Consider the following 26,630-nt stretch of genomic DNA (forward strand, 5'->3'; position numbering starts at 1 on the left):
AAGTTTGCTCCTCGACTTGGAAAAGCCACCAGGATTTGACCCGCCTGTGCGATGTGGACACCACAGTTGCCCCGGCCACGGATGATGGGCAGATGCCCTGGGTGAGTGAGGCAAGATACCACCAACCGAATTGTGACTGAGGGGCTGAAAAACAAACTATGCACCGTGTAAGTCACAGAGTTCCAAAATAATGGAGATAAATGAAGCAAAAATTGTATCTGTAATCAAGACATAAAAATGTGATGTGAATGTTCCATATAATAAGACAGACGGGCAAAAACAGACAGACAATCTGGTCTTTATTCATTAGTTACAAGAGAAATAATGTATCAGGCATTGGAAAAATTCTGGCTTAACATTCATATTTTGCTTAGTACCCTTTTGATGACAAAATATATTACTTATTTCAATTTATTACAGCTGTCCACCCCAGTCTATAGGCAGCTTACAAAACACAAAACAATAAAGTCAAAAACGTAACACTCCCCAGGCAGCCCAGCCTAAAACAATCAAATATAAACCCAACAGGGTCCCACCAACACAACAGCTCTTGGGGGGCATCTGGGAACCCCAGGGGAGGGTGGTCCCAGGGGATGGATTGAGCAGAAGAGCCACACTTCCTCAGTCCCATAAGATGCCATTTAATAGAAGGGATCCAAAGCCCAACGAGAGGACACTGGCAATAATTCCCGTATCCCCAAAGGGCAAGGGGTGCTGTTGGGGGATCACAGGAGCTGAAGGTGGCACTACTGCAGGGATCCCCATTAAGGAGGGTCAAAAGAAACTGACAAAGCCAAAAACTTGCAACATTTCAGGTCCGTAATCTGCCCCCACCAAATTTCTCAGCCAGTGTTTCGGTTTATTGCATTCAGAAGTTTCTTTCTCGGATCATGAGAATGTGAGAGGCAAATCTCAGAATTACCAAGATCATGCTCTTCAAGGGAACGACGTTAGTCTTCTTCCACAGCCCTGCCCGGTTCCTCTCCAGAAGGCAGGGAAATAAGCATGGATCCCACTGAGTTTACCTTTCCCAGTTCCTGTGAGTTGGGCATATCTGGATGCCGTTCGAAATGTGGGGGGGGCCTTTAGTTTGGATTTTGGCCCAGAGGAATTCAGTATCTTGTCAGTGTGTGCATGGGAGAACTCCTCTGGCTCCAATGCTCCAATATACGTTTCTTACTTTCTCCTTGCTTATGATTCTCCTGCCACAATTCCAACAAAGCAATCAGAGCAGGCTCAGAGCAGTCACTTATCCAGGAAGCTTTGACGAACCCTTTCAGCAAAGCGTCTGAAACTGACCATGAAGAGAATTGGCTCTCCTTTTTTAAATTTCTCTCTCAGAAGGACCAGACACCCTGCCCAAGGCATCCCACCGGGGGGGGCCTCTCGCCCCTAGATCAGCCGTCTACAAGACAAAGTCCTGCAGCTTGGAGAAACATCCCACTGGCTCCCAGCAGCCGAGAACTGGAGTGGAGCGAAGGAGGAGCTGGCCTGGCAGAGGCTCTGAGGGCATGAATGGCCTTGGCCCTGAAATGTGCTGTTACAGGGTGGCCTCTGCTGCCGCGACAGGGAGCTGAGCTCCCAGTGGACTTCATGGGAATCCAGTGGCACCTCTGACCATCTCTGGATGGTTCCTATCACAAGTCGGCAGCGGTTGTTCCCGGGCGTCTCTATCGCAGGGGGAACGAGAAGACCTTATTGCCAGATTTGCAACGGACTTCAGTCCCAGGAATTCGCAGCAAGTGGATGGAGTCCTCAAAGCCATCTACAATCTCCTGCAACGAGAAGGAGGCAAAATAAGAACAGCCTGGCAGAATTCATCAGCACCAACTTCCTCCTCCAGCTTGGCTCAGTTCTTCAGTTATCCACTGGTCCCCAACCTCATTCCAAGTTGCTTAAAGCCTACCAGGCTGGACCCCTGGAAATGCCAGGAGCCCCCTTCCCCACGTGCCTTCATCCCAGTTGCCTACTCAGTCTTCCACTGCTAAAACAATCCTAAGGGCTCTTGGAAATGCCCTCTGGAGAGGAAAGGCTGCGTGGCCCGGACATATCTGCGAGTTGAAAAGGTGCGTCAAGAAATGCAGAGATAGTTCAAGCCAATCAGTCAGCGCATGCCTCAGGCTACCTCTGGTCACCATCTTCCGCTGTATCCCTCACAGCCAGCTGGGCTTTTACACTCACTCCAGGCTTCACCGAAGAAACCAGATCTTCCAATCTGACTGGTAGAGATCTGGGACTAACATGGATCCCCCTTGAACAACCTGTCTGAAGTCTGAACCAAGTCCAGTTCAATACTGGGACACAGAATGATACAGGCACTGAGACCCAACTGTCTCCTGTAGCCCTCTGCTAATGTCAGGCACACAACCAGGACTGCAAATGTAGGGTTCATGCTGACATTGTGATTCTGCCTATAATACAAGAACCTCCCTAAATAGCTTGCTCCCTTCTCTTGGGAACAAACAGATAAGGTCCCAAGGAACTGGGGTGGGTGGGTGGGGGGGGGGGGAGTGTCAGCCCTAGTCCACTTGAGGCTGTGCAATCACTCAAGGCTAATCCCCCGCTTGACTCCCCCTCCTCACCTGGCAGTGAGTTCCCCCAAAGCTAAAGGCTTCCAGGCTGGTTACCTGCATTTCCTGAATACACTGGCCTCCAAGGGCTTCCGACATATTCCCCACACACCAGGCGAGGCTCATGTGGAACGAGGGATCCTACGAACAACCAACCACCAGTGGTCAAGATCAGAGGAAGGTCCACCAGCATAGCCAAGCACAGCAGGCATAGCGCGCCAGCTGCCAACATTTCAATTACAGCAAACGGGAGCCATTTGGTAACTGAATGCTAACTACCCTAGGCACAGTGGAGGGAGCAAGCAGACCAAAGCTGCTGGAAGTGCATTTAAACAGCTGCTTAACTGATTATTCAACAGTTACCGTTCAGCTTCCTCCAGAGACTCATTCTAAAGCAGCAACTTCCTATTTTTCCCGAGGTGGCTGCAGTCCTCACCTTGTAAAAAGGCATTAGGTTAAATTCTTCCATAACTTCATCCACTTCTGAAACCAACTCCAACATTTGAGAATGTCCTGAAGAGACTTCTAAGCCAACGAAGGTCCTTCAAGAAGATTTTGAGAGAGTAACTTGCAGCAGCTCTTCCACGGTCAACATCTTGCATGGATTCAGTCCCCAAACGCAAGAGAAGAGCGCGTGGCACCCAGAGAAAACAGAAAGATGTGCATGGCTTTCAGGTGAGGCCAAGCTGGCGGCACAAAAGTTTTTAAAGCTCAGGGGGAAAAGAAGAGGCAGCATAAAAGCAAAGGGCCACTTTCTGCCGGGCCTTGTTAGGATGAATGTCCTCCCCACCACCGCCATTTGTTGAAAGCGGGGGGACATTCATGCAGAACATCTCCGAGGGAGCTCCTTTCTCCCTGCCAGACCCGGCAGCCCTTGTGCCACGGAAGCCAATGCCCATCCTCTTCAGGACAGAAGCACGGCCATTCAGATACGCCCAATTTGGAATCCCAACAGGAGCAGAGAAAACCTCTGAGAAGAGTCTGTCCCGGAGTTAGAAAAGCTACGTGAGACCACACTGGCCCTCTCTCTCTCTCTCTCTCTCACACACACACCCCCAGTCTGGTCTTCCTCCTTTTCCCCTCCAGAAATATTTTGCTGATGCAACTGAAGCGATTCTTCCTTTTAGTTGCCAGAAGAAAGGGAGCGGGGGAAAGCAGTGCATCCCTTAGAGGCTTCAGATAATCACTTTGGCAACGGAAGTTTCTGGCATGCAGAGAGCCTGACTGATGACTCTTGGCTAGGGGTGTGTCTCATTGGAGAATCTACCTCCAGGGGGTGGGAGGAAGGCCAGGGTCGAGGGGGAAATGAATGAGGTGTCTCAGAGTCAGCTACACCCAAGAAACGCCGACATGTCAACCCTCCTAATATGTGAATCTTTTTCACTCTGACTTGTGATTTGGACGGGGCTGCCTGTCGGAGTCCTGACACTTCCCACACTAATGGCCAGTTCGTTTCATTTCTACCCCACAAGACTCTACAGATCTCTCCGAGGGGGAAGATCAACCTTCCTTCACCCACCTGGTTTTGGTCTCATTGGTATAAACCTTCACTCGGTCAGCTCTGAAGATGAACCTGAAAAACAGCAGAGATCCCAACTAATCTGGAAACGAGAGGCAGAGACAAGAGGGACCCGAGAGGACTGCAGGCCAGGGCTGCCTCTCTGCTCCTCCGGGACCCCCGATGACCCTTCCCAGCTTCAGGCCCAACTCAGTCATGCCAATTCAATCACTGAGGGGCCACTTTCCCCTCGTTCGTTGCATGCTGAGATTTGGGGACGCTCACCTAACTGATTTACGTCTTCAGTTTCTATGGATGCCCATCTCAATGACCCCGGGCGGCTTACAATTCCGAAAATATATTACAGTTAAAAATAAATAAATAAAAAACATTTTAAAAACAGAAACAGTAAACCAGTGAAAAACACTAAAAATATTGCATTCAGCATGCACAAGAGCAACATAGTTGGCCGATTAGCAACACGGGCAGGCAACGGGGCCCTTGGCTCGTGAAAGAGGCAGGTTCTGAGGGTTGGGACCACTCTGATCTCCAAAGATCACCGTTAATGAAGAGAGTGGAAGTCTGCAAATCACCAGCCTCTGGCATCGTGTTTATTTGCAGCAGTACGTTGGGTCCCACAGAGCTTCTCTGGACGGCCGACAGCATTTGGGCAGCCAGTCTCCTACGTGGTAAATGGCAATCAGTCCTGCCAGCCATATCCCACCCCGCATGGCAGGCCATCCTGCAAGGACCCCAGCTGCCACTGCCCTGGGCGGGAAGTAGAGTCAGGGACTCCTGAGGAACAGGAGCTCTTCAGGCGTCATGAACTGCAAGGCATGTTTGTCAGCTGGGCGAGGAGGGGCCGGAGCTCTGCCGCAGTGAGCGGCTTCTGCAATTTTCTTGCCTTCTTGTCACATCTGGTGAAAATGAGCAGCATGGCTTTCTGCTGCTTTCTTGGGGCATGAAACACAGAAAACTCCTTGTAGATATATATAATTAAAAACAAACAAGAACCTTCCCCTCAGAACCTTCTGGCCCAACAGACAGATTGCACACTTTTGCAACATCACTGTTTTGCTCTGTTGTGACTGTAAAACAGAGGCTCTCTGTCTCAGCAAGACTAAGATTTGCAGCCACTTGCAGCTGGGAGTTAAAGTCCACGCAGCTTAAACCTTGCCAAATTTGAGAAAGACTGCAGAAGGGAAATGCCACTGCTTGCAGCCACTAAGGCGTCCCTTCCTGCAGGTTTTTAGGTATGCTCAATCCTCCCCCACAGGCATTTAGCAATACTGATGGGCTCCTGTTTGTGCCTTGCCCACCATATCGGCTGGCCTGCTCTTGTCAGAAGCCCAGCGAACCTCCGGCCAACCTCTCCAAAGCAGCTTGTAAGTCCTATCAGTCACTCCCTGCCAGTATGGCCTCTGGGCCTCACCTGTGGCAGGAAGCCAAGCGTCCTTTGAGGGATTGGACAAAAGAGTTGATCCAGTGATGGCGCAAGACCACACCTTGAGAGAGGCTGATGTGGAATTCTTCCTGTCCCTTCAGCTGAGGCACATAAGTGCGCCCACAGATTAGGAGGAGCTGCAGTAAATCCAGAAAGTCCTGCCCGGCTTTGTCTGTAGAAAAAGCAGAACCGGTGCTCTTAAACCCATTACCCCTTTTTTTTCCTGGGCTCAAATAATATTACCATTCCACCCCAACTCCCAACTCTTACTATTTTACACAAACATCTCAACAGCAAGATTCCCAAAGAGTTTGCAAACAAGCAATTACAGGATGTGGCCTAATAATACCCAGTTAAGAACCACTGCCTTAAATGTGCTTTGCCCTGGCCAAGGATGCCAGAAAGGCCCAAGAGGGTTGGGAGGACCCTCACAAGATGACCGCCATGGGGGGCCACGGCCAGCGTGACTGAGTTGCCCACTTACCATGCAGTGGACTACTGCCAGACCTCCCAACCCACTCTTTGCCCGGTCCAGGAATCTTCAGGTCCCTCTCAGAGAAATGCCTGTCCAGCCCTATAACCTCAGGAGCTAGGCTACGCCACAACTTCATAGGTTTCACTGTCAGGAAATTCTTATTTTCAGTTTAGACCAAGGATCGCCAGCCTTTTCGATCTCAGGGACCACCAACATCATAATTTTAAATCCTGTGGACCACTAATATGAATTTTGACTGGCAGGTGGCTTGCTGACATTGGTGGGAAAGTCAGTCCCCTATTCCAGAGCTGCCGGAGTCACAGGACTGGCCCTTTGGTCATCCTGGAGCAGCTGCTTCTCTGCCTGGGTGCACTGACCTGCCATGGACTGGAGGAGCAGCTGCTCCGGGGTGACCAAAGGGCCAGTCCTGTGACTCCGGCAGCTCTGGAATAGGGACCGACTTTCCCACCAACGTCAGCAAGCCACCCCAGGACGATTTCCCTCCCCCGCCGTTGGTCTTGCCTTCCAGTTCCAGCTCACTGGCTCTACTCAAGGTAAGGTTTGCGCTCGGCCAAAGGGTGGGGGCCAGTGGGTGGGCGGGCCATGTGGGCAGTGCAGCCTTGTGTTCCTGCACAACCTGGATTAATTGCTTTGGGGGGGCACATTTCTCTGCGGACCACCAAAATTTTCTCACGGACCACCAGTGGTCCCACCGGTTGGCGACCACCGGTTTAAACCACCAGTTTTCAGTAAAGGTCCCACCACTGGTTCCAGTTCCGCCCTCAGGAGCTGTGCAAAGTAAATCCTCCCGCCCCCTGTCCATGGAAGATTGATAGGGGTCTTCCCTTCTTCAGGCTCAACAGCCCCATCCCTTCAGTTGCTCTCTGTGGGAACTCACCTGCGAGCCCCTCACCGTGTGTGTGTGTGTGTGTGTGTGTGTGTGTGTGTGTGTGTGTGTGTGTGTTCTCTGCATCCTTTCTGCCTTGGGGTACTCAGAATCACAAAGGACAGTTGCACCGGCCCTACCCTGCTCCCACCAGAGACCACCCACAAACGCAATCAATGCGGTTTCTGTCCCATCACTAAGCCTACTTCAGAGACCCTCTGCTGCCAAGCAGCCGCTTTCTCTAACGGCTTCCCTAAAAAGGGAAGGTGGGAAATGGGATGAAAGTACCCAGGCCAGTGGGATCAAGCAATGCCTTTTTGAGGAAGGGGCTAACCGGGGCCTCCTTAAAAGGCTCTCTTGCAGTGAGGAATTGGTCAGGGCCTGAACCCACCAATCACCACCTTGGAGGCTTTAACCAATCAGCAGGGACAAGGGACTAATTGACAGGTGGTTACATTGTCCACGCAGAGGACTCTCGTCACTTCTTTGGGTCAAACGGGATCAAACTGTCCCCAGATGAGTCAGCAAGCCCTTTCACCAGGCGACCCACATGGACCTGCACCACGCTCCAACTGGGAACCAATCTTTGTGTATTGGGTGTTCAACTAGTTCCTCTGTGCACACTCACACACACACACACACACACACACACACACACACACACACATGCACGGTATCCCCTAGTGACCTCTGGAACCCATTTGGGTCCATAGTTGCCAGGGGAAGACAACTCCTGTTGACGGGTGGCATAAGAGAATCTCACGGACACCAGGATGTGGTCTGACTATTACTGGGGGGGTTGTATTTAAATTCCACACCAGTTCCTTCAATTCTGCAATGCATTTCTCCAATCAACAAAGCACTTATTATGGAAAAGAATGCACCAAACTGAGCACATTAAAAAGAAAAACATGTTCTTTCTTTTCTTTTTTTCCCAGAAACCCAAAGTTCTTTCGTTGCATTCTTTAGAAAGGCCCGGAAACGTTCCCTCTCTGGGCAGGTCAGAAGCACGGGAAGCCACGCCCCAGGGTTCCACTCTGCTCAAGGCAGCTATAGAGACTCCCAGGGCCAGGCCAGGCCTTCACCCCTCTTCCCGAGAAGGAGAAAACACCGAGAGACACTTACATGGCATGTACACATGGGTTGCCCAGTTGCCTCGTTCATGGGGAAACGTCCGCAGGCGGCCTTCGTGTTTACCGCAGTCGTCCTCCACCCTTTCCTTCTCTTCCTGCTCCCTGAACATCCCCCGCACGCTGTCCGGCAAGGGCAGGGAGGGCATTGCAGCTCTGCAAAATGGGGGGAGAGAGTTGGCAGCCGAAGCATTTTCTGCTCAAAGACCTGAAGAGAAGCAGCCTTGGGAGACAGAGGCTGGACGGGGCCCTGTCCCTGACCAACAGCAACAGCTCCCCTTGTCCAGTGAGGGCAAGTGGAAAGGGCAGGGCTTCCCAGTTAGGACACAACAAAGAGGCATTCCAGGACTGTCAAGAGTGTATTTATGAACTGGAATAGAGCTTGGTAAAAAGGTCGGCCAATGAATAGGCGTAGCAAGTAAGTCAGCCAATGAGGGCTGTTTGGAAACTGAAACTGCAAGTTGCCTCAGCAGTGCTCTGCATTAAGTTCTGTAGCTCTGAAAGCTATGTTAAGCTGAGTCTCTCTATTGAAAATGAAACTAGCTTGCTTGCTTGCTGAACTAAAGTGAAACTGACGTCTGTTTCTGAGCTGCTGAAGTTACTACTGAAGTTACTTGCAACATGTTTCTGTCTGAGTTTACTGCATGTTGGAGAAATCTACAAGTGGTTTGGAAAATCTATTCATTACGTTTATAAAGATGTTAAATGAAGCATCAGCCACCTGTGTTTATTTTTCTGGCGTTGAATTAACGCGGCAAAACTCTGAATAAGGACTAAGGTAGTCTCCTCCCCACCGATCTCAACTTAAGGATTTAGGAAAACCAGGTCAGATATCTGGGCAGGGACTATGGCAGCTGGTCTAATGAGAAAGTTCTCAGCCTTCAGGAAAGAGCGCCTGGCCACCAAAGGGGACTCGACAGCTAGACGTGTTTCACTGGGCTAGAGAGCAGAACTGCCCTCTCCAGAACATACCACTCCGGGATAGCTTGGCTTCTTTGTAGTTTTACTTAGAGTATCTATGGAAGAGGAGTGGTGCTGTGGCCTGGAGGTGAAACTCTCACCTCACAATCAGGAAGCTGAGAGTTCAATCCTAGGTAGAGGCAGATATTTCTGTCTCTGGGCACAATGAGAATATATTGGCTGAACAAAACTCCTCATTGGTGACAGGAAGGGCATCCGGCCATGAAAACACTCTGCTAGCACCATTCAGTTGCCGAGACCCCACCCAGCAATAAGGTGACTTATTGTGTTTATGAAGTTTATGATACCAACCCAAGTTGGTTTGACTCAACCTGCCAGTCAGAAGGAAACTATGGTTTGTGAGTTTCCGCACCAGGACGAAGAATAATCTGCCCCCAGAAGTCGGAGGCTGCTTCTTGGCTGGTGTTGAAGGAGGACCTGGTTGGAGCCTGGGAAATCTTGGTGCTTCCCCGCCCCCCCCTCCCCCCCCCCACACACTGCGGAGTGTTGTGGCCCTTCAGAGCCTCCAGGGCAGGGGAGGTCTCCAAACTTGGCCCCTTTAAGACTGATGGACTTCAACTCCTGCTGGCTGGGGAATTCTGGGAGTTGAAGTCCACCAGTCTTAAAGGGGCCAAGTCTGAGGGCCCCTACTCCAGGCATTATTAGAGCGGCCCAGCCCGAGCAAGAGAGCAGAGCCGCCAAGAGAGGCCCCGGGGAAGGCTGGAGCGGCCTCCGGGGCGGGGCCTCGTGCTCCGTGACCGCCTGGGAGGCCGGCCGGCCCTGGGCCTCCTCTCCGGGGAAAGAGCCACCGGCCCCGGAGGGAGGGAGGGCCCCGTCCCGGGCGTCTGGTTCCTCGGAGGCGGCCCAGGGCCTCCCCTCAAGCTCACCTGCTGCCCGGAGGGGAGAAGCCGCGCCCGCCCGCCGGGCCAGGCCGAGCCTCCCCGCTGCTCCTCTCCCGGGCGGCGGCGGCGGCGGCGGCTTCGCTCTCGCCCTCCGAGCCGGAGCTGCTGTAGTCCACCAGCGCCGCCCGCATGGCCGGAAGCAGGAAACCGGAGCGTCACGCCTGCGCAGAAATGACACACCTCCCCCCACTGGTGAGGACTTGCGGCTTATAGAGGCGCCTCCGCCGGCTCGCTTCCGGGTTCAGTTCCAAAGTTCCGGTGGTCCGCCGTAGAGCCAGTGAACTGAGCCGCTTCCCCTTCAGGCTTGGCCGCTCCGTCTCCTTCACCGACCGGAGGGAAGGAGAGAGGAGAGGCGAAGGGAATCGGAATCGGCCGGGCCTTTCTTTTCCCGCGGCCTCTTCCCTCCGGCGCCTGAGCTCGTCTCCCCGGGGGGGGGGGTAGTTTCGATGGCCTCGAGGGTTCCCCACCTGCTTCCCGGAGATCCAGGGAAGACAGAGCAGCGTGTGGAGGCCGGCAGGTGGGACCAGGGAATCCCCCTGGCTGCCCGTTACCTCCCCAGGGGGCGCCTCTTAAAAATAGTAAGAGAAGACCTGTCTGATCTTGATGAAAACAAATCACCAAGGCCTGATGGATCACATCCCAGAGTTTTAAAGGAGCTGGCAGAGGTCATCTCAGAACCACTACACCATATCTTTCAAAAATCCTGGAGCACCGGGGAACTACCAGAGGACTGGAAAAGAGCTGATGGGGTCCCCATCTTCAAAAAAAGGGGAAAAAAACAGATCCAGGAAACTATAGACCAATCAGCCTAACATCAAACACCTAGAAACAAGTAAAGTAAGAACTAGCAGTCAGCACCCAACAGATCATGCCAAATCAATCTTATTTCTTCAACACAGTGACTAAATTAGTAGATCAGCAAAATCCTATGGACATAATATACTTAGATTTCACCAAGGCATTTGACAAAGTAGGCCACAACCTACTTTATGGTAAGCTAGAAAAACATGGGATAGCACCACCACTAGATGGATTCACAACTGGCTGACAAACTGAACTCAACGAGTAGTCTTTAATGGGTCTAAGTCTATGTGGAGGGAAGTAAGCAGTTGGGGTGCCACAAGGTTTTGTCTTAGGCCCAGGACTCTTCAATATCTTCATTAACGACTTAGATGAGAGAACAGAAGGGGAACTTACCAAATTTGCAGATGATACTAAACTGGCAGGAATACATAACCCCCAAGAAGATAGGCTCAAGATCCAGATGGATCTTGACAGACTTGAACCCTGGGCCCTATCTAACAAAATGAAATTCAATTTAGAGAAAAGTCCTACACTTAGGCAAGAAAAACCAAAAGAACACATATACACAGTGTGAAACCAGGTTTAATATCAGTAGCTGTGAGAGGGATCTTTGAGTCTTAGTGGACAACCAGGTAAATATGTGCAGCAGCAGCCAAAAAAGCCAATGCAATCCTAAATTGCATTAACAGAAGGATACAATCAAGATCAATTGAGGTACTAATATAAATAAAGCCTTAGTAAGACCACACTTAGAGTCCTGCATCCAGTTTTGATCACCACACTATAAAAAAAAGATGTTGACACTAGAAAAAGTCAGAGAAGAGCAACCAGGATGATTAGGAGACTAGAGGTTAAAACATACAATGAACGGTTGCAGGAACTGGGCTTGGCCAGTTCTTGAAAAGAAAGACCAGGGGAGACAGGATAGCAGTCTTCCAATATTTGAGGGGCTGCCACAGAGAGGAAGGAGTCACGCTATTCTCTAAAGCACCTGTAGGCCAGACAAGGAGTAATGGATGGAAACTGATCAAGGAGAAATTCAACCTGGAAATAAGGATAATTTTTCTGACAGTGACCAGTGGAACAGAAGTTGCCTTTGGAGGTTGTGGGAGCTTCATCACTGGAGGCTTTCAAGAAGAGATTGGACTGTCATTTGTCAGAAATGGTGTAGGGTCTCCTGCTTGGGCAGTGGGGTTGGACTAGATCAGTGGTCGCTGATGGGCCGCAGAGAAAACTCACCCCCAGAGCACCCACCCAAAACAATCCAGGCTGTGCAAAAACACAAGGCTGTGCTGCCCACATGGTCTGCAGGAACCCTCCCCGCCACTCACTCCTTACCCGGCAAACTTGCCTGCTAAATTGCTATTTTTCCTTTTTCCGACCATCATCTGTTCTGCTGGGCTGGGAGATTTAGATTAACTAGGAAGCAGGAAATGGTTGGATTTCTTGCTTTCTAGCTAGTCTTTTAGATCTTTGGCTCTGCTTTTAAGCACAGCCAACCTCCCTTAGGACTGAAGGTTCCATTATTCAGTGCAGACTCACAGCAAGCAAATTTGAGAGACTGAGCTAGCCAATGGCAGATAGATAGATTTCTGAATGAATCTGTGATTCTGTGAGCAACTCAATCTGCCTGTCTGCTTTGCCTGATTTTGGGTAAAAGTTGCTCTTTTTTAAATAATAAACTCAATATATAATTATTTATATTTGCAAACAAGCCATGCCCAGCCAGTCACATGACCACCAAGCCACCCCCACAAATTAGGCCACACCCACAGAACCGGTTAGTGGTCCCTGGGATTTAAAATTATGAGTTTGGTGGTCCCTGAGGTCCAAAAAGTTGGTGACCCCTGAACTAGATGACCTGCAAGGTCCCTCCCAACTCTTGTTTAATCTAATCTAATCTAATCTAATCTAATCTAATCTAATCTAATCTAATCTAATCTAATTTAAAAACATTCCACAGAGCCAAACACTCAGAAGCTGCGTATTTAAGAGCTTGAACTGCGAGTCTTCAAGCACGGCGTTTATTAACTGGCTTTCCTGAATTTTAAAACCACCCTCCTCCTTCAGAAACAAAACTATTGAAACATGATACAAGTTCTGACAGGAACTTGAATAAGCCATGTCCTCAGGGTCACAGAGGGAACGACCAGCTGTCCTTTGGGGCGAGGACAATTAATGTGTCTTTTTAGCAAGCTCCATCGGTGGGACTTTTGTGGATCCCCAGCTGAGGAGGGCCAGCCAGACCAAGAAGGGGATTGATTTCTCCGATTATGGGAAGAAGAGGCAGCAACAACACAACAATCAGAGACAGCAGGAAGTCCTGGGTTCCAGCAGGGAGAAGGAGCGGAGCAGCCCTGGGGACTCTTAACTGGTGGAGAGGAGAAGAAGAAGACCCTCCTCGACTGTTGCTAGATGGAAATATTTCAGGTTCAAAACCAAGAAGGATACATGGTGAGTTTTCCAAGCTGAATTCTTTATTCATGCCTATCGATAAAATTTTTGCCAGATAAGCAGGGGGTTGGACTAGATGACCAACAAGGTCATCTTCAAAAAAGAAGAAAAAAAATGGATCCAGGTCAATCAACCACAGACCAATCAGCCTGACATCAATACTTGGGAAGCCCTGAAAAAGGCAATCAAGCAACAGATCTGCAAACACCTAGAAGGAAGCAAACTTATAACCACAAGCCAACATGGGTTTGTCCAAAACAGATCATGCCAGATAAATCTTATTGCATTTTTGATAAAGTAATTAAATTAGGGGATCAGCAAAATGCAGTGGACATAATTTACTTGGACCTCAGTAAGGAATTTGATAAATTAGACCACACCTTACTTCTTGGTAAAATAGAAAAAATGTGAACTAGACAGCATCAACACCAGGTGGATTCATAACTGGTTGACCAGCTGCACTCAACATATAGTCCTCTATAGAACTACATCTATGTAGAGAGAAGTGTGAGGTGGAGTACTTCAATATCTTGATAAATGATTTATATAAGGGAGTAGAAGGGGAATTCATCGTATTTGCAGATGACATCAAACTAGCAGGAATAGCCAACACCCTAGAACAGGGGTGTCCAACCTTGGCAACTTTAAGACTTGTGGACTTCAACTCCCAGAATTCCTCAGTTGAAGTCCACAAGTCTTAAAGTTGCCAAGGTTGGACACCCCTGCCCTAGAAGATAGGCTCAAGATCCAGAAGGATCTTGACAGATTTGAACACTGGACCATACCCAACAAAATGGAACTGTAGTCCTAGGCCGCATTAATAGAGAGAATCAAGATCACGTGAAGTCTTAGTGCCATTTTATAATGCCTTGGTAACACCAACCTTGAAATATTGCATCTAGTTTTGTTCACCACAATACGAAAAGATATTGAGGCTTTAGAAAGAATGCAAAGAAGAGCAGCAAAGATGATTAGGGGGCTGGAGGCTAAATCACGTAGAATGGGTGCAGGAATTGGGAAAGAAGGACTAGAGGTGTCATCATAACAGTGTCCCAATATTTGAGGGCTGCCTTTATGACGAGGGGTCCGTTTTCTAAAGCACCAGAAGGCAAGACAAGAAACAATGGATGGATACTAACCAAGGAACCATCCTAGAACTAAGACATTTCCTGACATTGCGTAGAATTAATCAATGAAACAGTTTGCCTCCAGAAGTTGTGGATGCTCCATCAATGGAGGGTTTTTAAAAAAATTTTTTATTGGTTTTTAAAACAAACATAAACAAACAAAACATAAAAACATCAAGCCATCTTCCATATACATACAGTGTGCCGGTTGGTTTACAAATTGTTTTGTGCTTCCATTTCATAGTCTTCAATTACAATTACATTGTATATATTCTCGTATTTTCAATCAAGTATTAAATAGATTAATATTATTAATCAATCATTTGACTATATTTTTATTCATTCATGTTTTACAAAATAATCATATTTTACTTAATTTGTTTTATGACAGTTCATATTATCATCTGAAATCTATCCTAGAATCATTTTGTAGATATAATAAGAAAAGAATGCATCTTTATATATTTATTATTTTCTAAGGATCTACATAATTCATGACTATATTTTATTGTCTAACCATTGATAGAATATACCAAATTTTATAAAATTGTTTATCATCTTGTTCTCTGATTTCAAATGTCAATCTACTCATTTCAGCACATTTCAATATTTTCTTAATGATTTCCTCCTGTGATGGTATTTTCTCATTTTTCCAATTTTTAGCAAATACAATCCTAGCTGCTGTTAATACATTTACAATCAGGTATTTCAGTTCTTTACTGTATATTTCAGGTAAAATTCCCAACAAAAATATCTCTGGTTTCAAATCTATATGCTTTTTTGTCATTTTTTCCAACCACATGTGGATTTTAGTCCAATATTTTTTAGCATACATACAAGTCCACCACATATGATAATATGAGCCAGGTATCTGATGACATTTCCAACATTTTTCAGATTTATTCTTGAACATTCTTGCTATTCTTGTGGGGGAAAAGTGCCACCTGTAAAACATCTTATACAAATTTTCTTTATATGCTGTTGACATTGTCATTTTATAATTTTGAGACCACAATTTTTCCCATTTCTCTAGATCAATCCCATATCCAAACTTCTTCCCCCAAGCAATCATAGTTTCTTTAACTTGTTCTTCTTCTATTTTAATTTCTAACAAATATCCATACAATTTTTTAATCACCTTTTCATCAGTACCTGTCAAAATCTTATCTAAGTCAGTTTATCATAAAAACCTTCTGTTTTAGAGTCTTTATCATACCTTGAACGTATTTGTGCATATGAAAACTAATTCATCTTTATACCTTATTCCTCTAATTTTTGTATAGATTTAAGTTCACCCTTTTCATTCAATATTTCACCATATCTAACTGTTTGTTCCTTTTTATATATTATAGGATAAGAAAATGTTTCAATAGTCGATAGCCAGACTGGAATTTTCAAATAACAAATACAACTCCCAATTAGGCAAACCAAACTCTCCTCTTATTCTAGCATCTTGCAAAAGTTTTAACTTTATTCTCGCTTTCTTACCTTGCCATATATATTTCAGCACAATTTTATTTAAATCTTCAAAGTAATCTTTTCCAAGCCTAATTGGAATTGTTTGAAACAAATATAAAATTCTGGGTAATATATTCATCTTGATTGTTGATATTCTCCCTATTAATGACAGTTGTAAATTTTCCCATTTCGCCAAATGTAGCGCTATCTGCTGCTTAAGTTTGATATAATTATTCTCTTTTAGTGTACTGCATCTTGCAAGTATATCCCCAAATATTTGATCTTATTCGTAACCTGGATTTTCAATAAGTCTGCCAGTTCTTCCTTTTGTCGTGATAGCATATTCTTTGTCAAGATCTTTCTTATCTTTATTTATTTTCAAACCAGCCACCTTTCCATATGTCTCTATCTTTTCTATCAATTTTGATGTTGTTTCTAGTGGGTCTTCTAGAATGAAAACTAGATCATCTGCCAATGCTTGCAACTTAAATTCTTCCTTTTTAATTTTCATCCCTTTTATATTATTTTCGTCTCTAATATTTCTGTTTAGCACTTCCAAGGTTAACACAAACAACAGAGGTGATAGTGGGCACCCTTGTCTTGTTCCTTTTCTGTCAGTTCTCCCTCTATCATTACCTTTGCCGTTTGCTTATGATATATAGTTTCTGTTACTTGAATAAATTTTTTTGCAAAGCCCATCTGTTCCAGCTGTAATAACATGAATCGCCAATTCACGTTATCAAATGCCTTCTGTGCATCTAGAAATATCAAAACCATTTGTTTTTCAGGATGTGCCTCATATTCCAAAGTGTCCAAGATTATTCTCATATTGTCTTTAATTTGTCTCTTTGGCAAAAATCCATTTTGATCAGAATGGATAAAATTATTTAAGTATTTTTTAAGTCTTTCTGCCAATATTGAAGCAAAAATTTTATAATCTGCGTTTAGTAAGGAAATAGGTCTATAGTTCTTGATTTGTAATGGATCGGCCTCTTCTTTTGGGACAAGTGTAATATAAGCTTCTGACCATGATTTAGGTATCCTCTTCTTTAACATAACTTCATTCATAACTTCTAGCAATGGAAGGTTCAGCAATTCTTGTAATGTTTTATAAAATTCTGCCGGAAGTCCATCTCGGCCTGGTGCCTTTCCATTATTTTGCTTCTTGAGTGCTTCAGTTAACTCCATCATGGTTATATTGCTTTCTAACATTGTTTCAATCTCTTTAGGTATCTGGGGTAGATTAGCATTCTGTAAGTACTGTTTAACTCTTTCCTCATCAATATTCTCTTGTGTGTATAGTTTCCCATAATAGTCTCGTATGGTTTCCTTCTTCTCTTTACTACCACAGCAAACTTGGCCTTGGTCATCTATTAATTGCAATATTTTCCTTGATTCTTTCTCCTTTCTCAATTTATATGCTAACCATCTACCTGGTTTATTTGCATCTTCAAAGTTGTTCTGTTTAGCACCTCTAATTTTCTGTGCTAGTTCTTCTTTTTCTATTAGACCCATTTTATGTTTAATTATATCCATTTTTAAGTCCTTTTTCTGTGGCATTTTCTGTAGCTCTTTTTCAAGTCCTTTATACTCATCTTCTCATGCCTTAGAGGCTAATCTTTTCATAGTATTTCTTTTCCTTGTATAGTCTATAGTCTAGACATAGTCTAACATATAGCCAAATCCTATTATTTACCTGGACTTTTCTCGCACCCCCTGGAATATCATCTCGCACCACCAGGGGGTGCGAGCACCCCAGGTTGGGAACCCCTGGTCTAGAAGAACCTGAAGATTTTGAATTGCTCGAAATGAGTAGGAAACTAACAGCCCCTGGTTCCTCAACCTCTACTTCTTCCTCTCCACCATCTGGAGGACAACGTTCAATACAGACAATGTTACGGCAAGAAAAAGAACAAGAAAAAGTGACCCTGCAGATGATTACTCAAGGAATTCAAAATATTCAAACAAGAACAGAGAATATTGGAAAGAGAACAGAGAACATTGAACAAAGAACAGGGAAAACTGATGAAAAGGTGGAGAACATTCAACAAATGATGATGAAGTATGATGAGAGATTCCAAAAAATTGAAGAAGATAAACAAAGAGACAAGAAGATTGGAGATATTAATAACAGATTAACTGTGGTTGAACAAGATAAAAGTGGGATGTTGAGATGGGAGATGGACAGATCAGAATTTTATCTTAGATTCCAAAATATAGAGGAAGAAAAGGGACAAAACCTAGCTGAGATAATGATAGAAATATTGGCTGAAGTTTTGGAAATAACTGAAGAGAAGATGATGGATGGAATAGATGAGGTTTATCAAGTCTTCACAAGATATGCAATGAGAAATAGCTTACCAAGAGAAGTTCACATTAGATTTACAAAGAAAGCCATTAAAACACAAATATTGCAAGTGGCAAAAGAGAAAACATTGAAATATAAAGACAAGGAAATTGTGGTCTTGAAACAAGTACTCAGAAGAGTGAGAGAGATGAGAAGAGAATACCGATTCCTGACTAAAATGCTACATCAATGGAGGTTTTTAAGATGAGATTGGACAGCCATTTGTCTGGAATGGTACAGAATAACCTGCTTGAGCAGAGTGTTGGCCTAGACAGAAGACCTCCAAAACCCCTTCCAATTTTGTTATTGTAAGGACCTGCCTCAGCTCCCTTCGCAGGAAAGCATGACTCTTGAAAGGAGTTCCCAAGGAACGTTTGCTAAGAGAAGGGATTGCAGAGAATTCAGGTGGAGTCTGAAGATTCCCACACAAAGCATTAAGCTAATTTCCCCTGTTCAACCCCCACCCAGAGCCCCATGTCCACCAGTAGCCAATGCGGTGCTGCAAAGGTGTTATGAGAACTCCAAGGCGGGTTGGTCGTAACAGGTCATCCTCGGGGCGCTGTGGCCTTGGGTAACAGGCTGGGACCAGCTGGGAAGGAATCTATCGTGATCAGTGGTGGGATTCAATTTTTTTTACTACCGGTTCTATGGGTGTGGCTTGGTGGGTGTGGCTCGGTGGGCGTGGTAGGGGAGGGATACTGCAAAATCTCCATTCCCTCCCCACCCCACTAGCCTGCTTTCCAGCTCCATTCTCCTATGAAAGGCAACCAAAGAAGACCCAGCCGATCAGCTGGGACTCAATGGGAGGCAGAGAAGAGATGGGGTTGGCGGGACCAGTCAGAGATGGGATTTGCCGATTCTCCAAACTACTCAAAATTTCTGCTACCGATTCTCCAGAATTGGTCAGAACCGGCTGAATCCCACCTCTGATCCTGATGGCCCAGTCCCCCTCCCCAATTCCCATGCGGTTACAGCCAAAGCCAAAGCAGTCAAAGCAATCAGCCCCTCAAAGCATCCCCCTTCCCCTTCGGAATGGCAGCGTTCTGGCAGGAACCTGACAGGTATTCTGTATTCTGTAGTCCTCACTTAATGACTGATCATTTAACAATTGTTCAAACACCCCTCCACCCCCCCCCCATTTCTTTTTCTTTTTTAAGAAGAAATGCCCATTCTGGAGAAAGGATTTGTTTAAGAACCATTTCTTTTGCTTAATGACTTTGGTGATTTGCTTTAAATCATGTGGTGACCTCTTAATAACCACAACAACTTACAATGGAAATTTTGGTCTCAACTGTGGTCATTAAGTGAGGACCATCTGCAAAGCTGTCATATAGAACGCAGGACAACATTGTGGTAGGCTTACTTTACAAGAAGGTAGGATCTGTTGTAGGTGAGGAAATATTTCCTAGCAATGAGATCCATTCAGCAATGGGTGAGGCTGCCTCTCTGCAAATGGTGGCATCTGACTGGCTGAAGGGGACAGCTGGCACCTGCCAGGAGTGGAGAAGTGCCTGGGCGAGATTTCAGGCTGTTGCTTTTTGTAAAATCTTTAGTCTCAGGAACTCCAATCCTACTCAACTCCCAGAATCACTATCAAAGTCTCGCCTCTATGTCACATTTATTCGACCCCATGGGCGACCAGCATGCAGGACCACAATGGGCTGCTTTAGTTTTGACCGAGCAGGTTTCATGAGCCCAGGTTTTATAAATCAGAGCTCAAGGCTTAGTGCCCTGTAAAAGCCCCGTTAACTGAGCATTATTCAGAGTATAACTTAGCTTGATGCCTGATCTTCCTGTGTGCACTTTTAACTCCCAGGAACTTTGGGGGAAATAAATGAGAGTTTGGTTGTCAGGCTTGCCCAGGGGACTGTGCTCTTCAACCTTTTTTTAAAATAAAAGATGTACATGAGGGGTGTACAAAGGTCTAATAGAACATCCCAGATGACACAAAACTTGGGGGGCGGGGGTGTTGCTAACCCCTCAGATTAGGCTAGAAAACGATGTAAAAGCTGATACAGTTCTACAGAGGAATGATTGAGTCTGTCATCTGCACCTCTTTAACTGTCTGGTTTGGTTCTGCAACCCAACAAGACAGACACAGACTCCAGAGAATAATTAGGACTGCAGAAAAATCAATTGCTACCAACCTGCCTTCCATCGAGGACCTGTATCTGCACGAGTGAAAAAGAGGGCTGTGAAAATATCTACAGACCCCTCACATCCCAGACATAAACTGTTTCAACTCCTTCCCTCAAAACGACGCTACAGAGCACTGCACACCAGAACTGAACACAAGGACAGTGTTCCCCCCTCCTCTGCTAAACAATTCCCTCACCCGTTCAACCATTACAAAGTCTGCACTATTATTACTGTTAAATCTTGTCATCACTCCTGATCACCCATCCCCTCCCACTTGTGACTGTATGACAGTAACTTTGTCTCTTGTATCCTTACGATTTATATGGACTGTTTCCTGGTATGATTTGATTGCTTATTGCACCCTATGACTATCATTAAGTGTTGCACCTGATGATTCTCGACTCTCGACGGACGTCTCTTTTCTTTTATGTGCCCTGAGAGCATTTGCACCAAGACAAATTCCTTGTGTCTCCAATCGCACTTGGCCAATAAAAGAATTCTATATTGCTATTTATTGATTCTCATTTAACAAGGTGTAATTCAAAAATGCAAATTTGCACTTGGCCGAGAACCCCCCCCCCCCGAAGCCTCGGTCCAAGGCGGGCTTGGGGGGCGGGCAGGGGCCGCCTGGGTGCTGCTGCCGCTACCAAAAGAGCCCGGCAATCCTGGCTAGCCTGGCAGAAGCGCCGCGGTGGCTGTTGGCTTAACGGACCGGCCACCTCCGCCTGCTGCCGCCCGGCGCTCCTCGGGACCGCGCCGCAGGGCAGCGGGAGGGAGGGAGGGAAGGCGGGCCGGCCGCGGCTGCCGCCAGGGCCCCACGGAGGCCTCCCTCGCCCAGCGGGCGCCCGCAGAGACGCCGAGCGGGAGGACCCACCGCCAGGGGCGCCCGCCGGCCCGCCCGCCACGGTCCCCCCTCGCGTCCGGCGCGGCTGCCCCCGCGGTCCGGCAGAGGGCAGCGCCGATTCCGCGGCTCTTCTCCGACGCCGCCCCTTCCTCGAGGCGCCTCCCCGCCCGCCGGTGCCCCTGCTCCGCCTCCTCGCCCAGCCAGCCAGCCGGCCTCGCCCGCCCGCCCGCCCTCCTCTACGCGAGCCCGGGGATCGGAGCGGCGCGCCAGGCCCCAGGTAGGCAGGAGGGCGGCGCCGGGGGCTTCGGGCGAGCCAGGCCGCTGCGGGGCCGAGCGGGAGGGCGCCGCGCTCCGTCTGCCGGGTCCGCCTCGCCCGGGAAGCGCGCAGGCCCTTCCCGCCCGGCGGTCAGCGCCCTCGGCCTGCGGGGCTTCCGGCCCCCGCCGCTCCGATCCCCGGGTCGCCCGCCGGGCTTCCCCAGATCAGCCGGGAGCGTCGGGCGGCCCAGCAACGCTGCGGCAGAGGAAGCGCGGCCCGGGGACAGCCGGGGGGGCCTCGCCGCCTGCCCGGCGGAGGCCGGCTCGCCCGATCGGGCCCTTTGCGGCGTAGCGTTAAGGCCGCCGCTGCGCCCCCTTGCCCCCACGCTCCGCTCCGAGGGCAGAGCCGGCAGAGGGAGGGCGGCCCCGAAGGCCGGTGCGGCTCCTGTGCTCCCCTTCCCTGCCTTCGGAGGAGCGGAAAGAGGCGAGGATCCGGGCCGGGTTTGTGCCGCCCCCCCCCCCAAGCACCCCCGGGTGGAACAAGCGCCGGGCTGGGCTGGCTGCACGCCTGATGCGTGGCGACCTTTGCGGGGCTTTGGGGTTTGTTCCATCCTCGGCAGGACTTGCCCGGGGGACCCTCCGGCTCTGCAGCTGCAGCCGGGCTGCCTGAGTGGAGACCAGGGAAGGGCAGCCCTTCTGCTCTGGGGGGAGCTGGGCAGATGCCCTGGGACCCGTGTCCAATATTGCCCCCCTCCTCAAAGCAGAAAGGGCACCTGGGGACTGAGGCTGGGGGGTCCCCCGAGAGCAGCCAAAGGGTCCCTTTACTGTGGAGCCTAAAGAGGAACCATGAGGCCATGGGGACATTCTTAGGCAACCTGTCACTTCCTTTGAAAGAAATGGGATTGATCCCAAGGCTCCTCTGAGTTTTCTTCGGTTTCCATCCGCCGTCCTTGCAGTGAGTATTTTTCTGATTGTAACAGACTGGTCTTCCCAGGCTGTTGATCACAGATCCTAAGTTCGGATCTTCTTAACTTTAAAAAAAAAAAAAAAAGAGGATCTCCTAGGCCTCTTAGTAACAGGCACTGGGACTTCTGCTGCTCACGTGGCTTCTTGGTTTCAGAATGGAGTGAACTCCAGGTGGCCGGGAAGCAAGCAAGATATTTCAATTCAGGGCCTTGGGGGATCTTGAAATATGGCCTGTTTAGGGTTAACGCTCTCTTCCTGATTCTGATCCCCAGTTTTCAATGCTGCGTTTTCGGGTAAAGGAACCTTCTTTTGAGAGCTCCCACACGCTGATCCCAACCTGAAACCCGCTTCTGTTGGAAAAGGCAGTTGCCGGTGATTCTTACTAGCCTACTCTCTTCCTTTGCAGGTTCCCACAGAGATTTTCTGGAAGAAGGGGCTGGGACCACAAGGTGACCGCCGGAATGTCTGGCCTGCTTTGGTCTGATGTGTCTCAAAGGTAGCTGGACCCTCCTGCGAGGATTCGCACGACCCCTCTAGCGATCGCTCTCTAGGAATAGGTTTCCTTGGTTGCTCGGCCTTCAGTTGAGCAGCAAAACCGCTCACTGTGGAACCCCCTCTTTTTCTCCCCAGCATGTCAGAGACCTGGTCCCAGCAGCCGCCACCCCCCCAGCAGCCCCCCCACCACGGGGCCACGGCCGCCCTTCCTGAGCACCCCATCCCGCCCAGTGCGGTGACCGAGAACCCTTTGGGCTGCGCCGTCTATGGTATCCTCCTGCAGCCGGAGCCCAGCGGGTTGCAGCACCCACCCATCCCTGCCAGCGGTGGAGGAGAGGCCTCTCCCAAATGTGGGGTTTGTGGGCACGACCTGTCTCACCTCTCCAACCCCCAGGAGCACCAGTGCCTACAAGGCGGCCACGACCGCTCCTTCCAGTGCACTCAGTGCATGAAGGTTTTCCACCAGGCCACGGACCTCCTGGAGCACCAGTGCCTGCAGGTGGAGCAGAAGCCCTTCGTCTGCGGTGTCTGCAAGATGGGCTTCTCCCTGCTCACCTCGCTGGCCCAGCACCACAGCGTCCATAATGGCAACACGGCCGTCAAGTGCTCCATCTGTGAAAAGACCTACAAGGCGGCCGCGGCGGCAGTGGCAGCTCCCGAGGAGCCGGCCCCCCCACAGCAGCCAGCGGCCCTCAACCGGGCCCCCGCGGAGAAGCCATACAGCTGCTCCATCTGCCAGAAGCCCTTCAAGCACCTCTCGGAGCTGTCGCGGCACGAGCGGGTGCACACCGGGGAGAAGCCCTACAAGTGCAGCCTGTGCGAGAAGAGCTTCAGCCAGTCCTCGCACCTGGTGCACCACAAGCGCACACACAGCGCCGAGCGGCCCTACAAGTGCACCGTGTGCGAGAAGGCCTTCAAGCACCGCTCCCACTTGGTGCGCCACATGTACGCTCACTCGGGCGAGGCCCACCTCTTCCGCTGCAACGTCTGCGAGTTGCACTTCAAAGAGTCCTCGGAGCTGCTGCAGCACCCCTGCACGCCCAGCGGTGAGCGGCCCTTCCGCTGTGCGGCTTGCCACAAGGCCTTCCGGCGGCCCTCGGACCTCCGGCAGCACGAGCGCACCCACAGCACGGAGCGCCCCTTTCAGTGCGACCTCTGCCCGATGAGCTTCAAGCAACAGTATGCGCTCATGCGCCACCGCCGCACTCACAAGGCCGTGGTCCCCGCCCCTCCTTCCGAGCAGGAGGCCGCCCCGCTGCCCTTCAAGTGCTCCCTGTGTGAGAAGGGCTTTGTGCAGCCAGCGCACCTGCTCTACCACCAGCACGTCCATGGCATCGAGAATCTCTTCAAGTGCAACGCCTGCCAGAAGGGCTTCAGCCAGTCCTCCGAGCTGCTGCGCCACCGCTGCGTGCAGAGCGCGGAGCGGCCCTTCAAGTGCACGGCCTGCAGCAAGGCCTACAAGCGGGCCTCCGCCTTGCAGAAGCACCAGCTGGCTTCGCACTGTGCCGAGAAGCCCCTCCGCTGCACCCTGTGTGAACGGCGCTTCTTCTCCTCCTCGGAGTTTGTGCAGCACCGCTGCGACCCTGCCCGGGAGCGGCCCCTGAAGTGCCCGGACTGCCAGAAGCGCTTCAAGTACGCCTCCGACCTGCAGCGCCACCGGCGTGTCCACACGGGGGAAAAGCCGTACAAGTGCCCCTCCTGTGAGAAGGCCTTCAAGCAGCGGGAGCACCTGAACAAGCACCACGGGGTCCACACCCGGGAGCAGCACTACAAGTGCATGTGGTGTGGCGAGCGCTTCCTGGACCTGGGCCTGCTGCAGGAGCACAGCGCGCAGCACACCTCCACAGAAGGCACTTACACGGTGGCCCCCTGCCTGCCCTGAGCGGTGCCAAGCGCAGCCCTCGTGCCCCGGCAGAGTAAACCGAGCTTCGGGGGCCGCACCAGGCCAGGGCCAGCCTGCCAGGGCCTGGCCTCGCCCTGCCACTGTGGTGCCACTGTGTTTACGGAGCCAAGGGCTGACTCTGGAGTGGATGAGGGAGCAGGACGCTGGGAGCGGCTGAGGATGAGGGGCCGAGAAGGAGGGAGGGAGGGAGGGAGGGAGGCATGCATGCCAGGCTAGAAGGCCTCCTCTCCCTCATTGCCGTGGGTTCTCCATGCAGCCGATGCTCCAGCCAGCCACCCTTATATGGTGGTTTTGGCTTCGGTCGCCTACAGCCATTGGGACTGGATTTCCTCCACTCCAGCCCTTGGAAATGCAACCCGAGGGGCATGGAGGAAAACTCAATTTATCTATTTAAACGTATTATTAAAGCTAGAGCATCCCCCCGCCCCAGCCTCCTCCTCCTCCTACACCCTCCCCCCCCCCTCCGTTGTGGTATAAATAGATAGGCTTCTTCTCTGTGTAACCTCTGAGAAATGTAAACATTCAAGACATGCAACTGAAGAGAGCTGAGCTGGGACAGAAAACATTCATTAAAACTGCACTGACCTGTCCTGGGATTGTATCTTTTGGAACCCAAAAGCCCAAGTGCGAAAAGGCTGCACTTGCCAGTCATATAAACCAGATTTGAGACAGTTGAGCAGTTTTCTGCACATGCCTTCGCCAGGGACCAGCGTGTGTGTGTGTGTGTGTGTGTGCAGCAGGGGTGTCTAGGCATATACAAGATGTATGAGGTACATAGAACCACTTACTGCATTAAATTAGAACAGGGGTCCCCAAACTTGGCAACTTTTAAGACTCCAGCTGGCTGGAGAATTCTGGGAGTTGAAGTCAACAAATCTTAAAAGTTGCCAAGTTTGGGGACCCCTGAATTAGAAGATGGCTACAAACCGGCAGTGGGGTCAGTAAAAAAAAAACCCAAGTGATGCTATCCTTTTTGGGGGGAGGGGAAGAGGGGGCTTTCTATCCCAGGTCTCTTTGGAGGCGGCATCGTATTTGGAGGAGGAGCAGAGTATAACCCGTTTGGGGTGGTGGTGGGGGGAGCAAGGAGAGCTTCTGTTTTCTCCCTGTCGAGTCCTGGGCCTTTTCACGGCCTCCCAGCAGCGCAGGGGTAGCTTTTAGAGAGGGATTTCCCCTTTTTGGAATGGCCTTTAAAAAAAAAAGGGGGCGAGTAACGCAACCATGTAGCTCAGCTGGACGTGAGTTTTACAGCCTTGCAAAAGCTGCAGTGGAATCTCTGGGAATTTGAACCCATCAGTTGGTCTTTCTTTGGGGGTGGGGTGGGGTGGAAGGCTCCAGCCTCTTGGGGGGGATGGGGGACTTGAAAGGCTTTGCCCAGAGAGCCGGCCAGGCAGGATATTGTGAGATGGAAGCAGGCCTCTCCCTTTCCGGAGAGCGGAGAAGGCCCTCCTCCCTTGGGAGGCTTTTGTAGGCTTCCTTTCTGCAGGCTCCATTGTTTCAGTCCCCTCCTCCTCCTCCTCCTCCTCCTCCTCTGCCTATTTGCCACCTCTCCTGCCCGAGCCCCTTTTTGTCTGTGCTGCACCCCCGCCCCCCGCTTGCTTGGGCCTTTTCCTGAGCTGAATTCTGAATATTCCTGGGGACACCCGGACCTCCCAGGCTGATTTGGCCAAGGACAGTTCCTGGCCCCTTGTTCTTTGCTGCCTTTGCTCCCCCTGGACCGGAGAGGCTGCTCCTGTCTGGTATCAAGCAGGGCTGGTCTTGGAAGGGAAGTGGCCTCCTTGCCTGCGGGCCCTGCAGGCTGCTCCCAGCAGGCAGAATCCTCCCTTGATGGCCATTTTGGGGGGAGGGAGCTATATTTTCACTCCGAGCGTTCAGGAAGCAACGGGCAGCCTGGGTGATTCAGCTACAGAGAGAGCTTGAGGTCCTAAGCAGGAAGGCCCAGAGAGGCCTCTGCCTTTGGAGCCAGAGTCCCTGAG

General features: G+C 49.7%; 2 protein-coding genes across 7 annotated transcripts; one reads left to right on the top strand and one right to left on the bottom strand.

Annotated features, from left to right (window-relative positions):
• Positions 1–282: 282 nt before the first annotated feature.
• USB1 (U6 snRNA biogenesis phosphodiesterase 1) lies at positions 283–10,035 on the bottom strand. Of its 5 annotated transcripts, none has more exons than XR_015744920.1 (7): positions 9,851–10,035; positions 7,999–8,159; positions 5,501–5,684; positions 4,090–4,143; positions 3,007–3,256; positions 2,628–2,711; positions 283–1,775 (listed from the first exon to the last, which is right to left on the bottom strand). XR_015744920.1 is itself a non-coding variant. In XM_026714470.2 (7 exons), exons 1-7 carry the CDS (start codon positions 9,994–9,996, stop codon positions 1,671–1,673), a joined length of 840 nt encoding a protein of 279 aa, XP_026570255.1. In that variant the 5' UTR covers positions 9,997–10,035; the 3' UTR covers positions 283–1,670. The 5 variants fall into 5 exon arrangements, 3 of the variants coding, with proteins under 3 accessions (XP_026570255.1, XP_087796497.1, XP_087796496.1); XM_026714470.2 differs by having other exon boundaries at positions 3,007–3,112; XM_087940370.1 differs by lacking the exon at positions 283–1,775 and adding an exon at positions 1,831–2,051 and having other exon boundaries at positions 3,007–3,112.
• Positions 10,036–21,106: 11,071 nt separating this feature from the next.
• On the top strand, positions 21,107–25,246 carry ZNF319 (zinc finger protein 319). Of its 2 annotated transcripts, none has more exons than XM_026714453.2 (3): positions 21,107–21,315; positions 22,666–22,755; positions 22,890–25,246. In XM_026714453.2, exons 2-3 carry the CDS (start codon positions 22,721–22,723, stop codon positions 24,634–24,636), a joined length of 1,782 nt encoding a protein of 593 aa, XP_026570238.1. In that variant the 5' UTR covers positions 21,107–21,315; positions 22,666–22,720; the 3' UTR covers positions 24,637–25,246. The 2 variants fall into 2 exon arrangements, with proteins under 2 accessions (XP_026570238.1, XP_087796490.1); XM_087940364.1 differs by lacking the exon at positions 21,107–21,315 and adding an exon at positions 21,336–22,248.
• The last annotated feature ends 1,384 nt before the right edge of the window (positions 25,247–26,630 follow it).

The sequence above is a fragment of the Pseudonaja textilis genome, chromosome 11 (genome assembly GCF_049901715.1).
Source record: "Pseudonaja textilis isolate UNSWEBS1 chromosome 11, rPseTex1.2, whole genome shotgun sequence".
Taxonomy (NCBI): domain Eukaryota; kingdom Metazoa; phylum Chordata; class Lepidosauria; order Squamata; family Elapidae; genus Pseudonaja; species Pseudonaja textilis.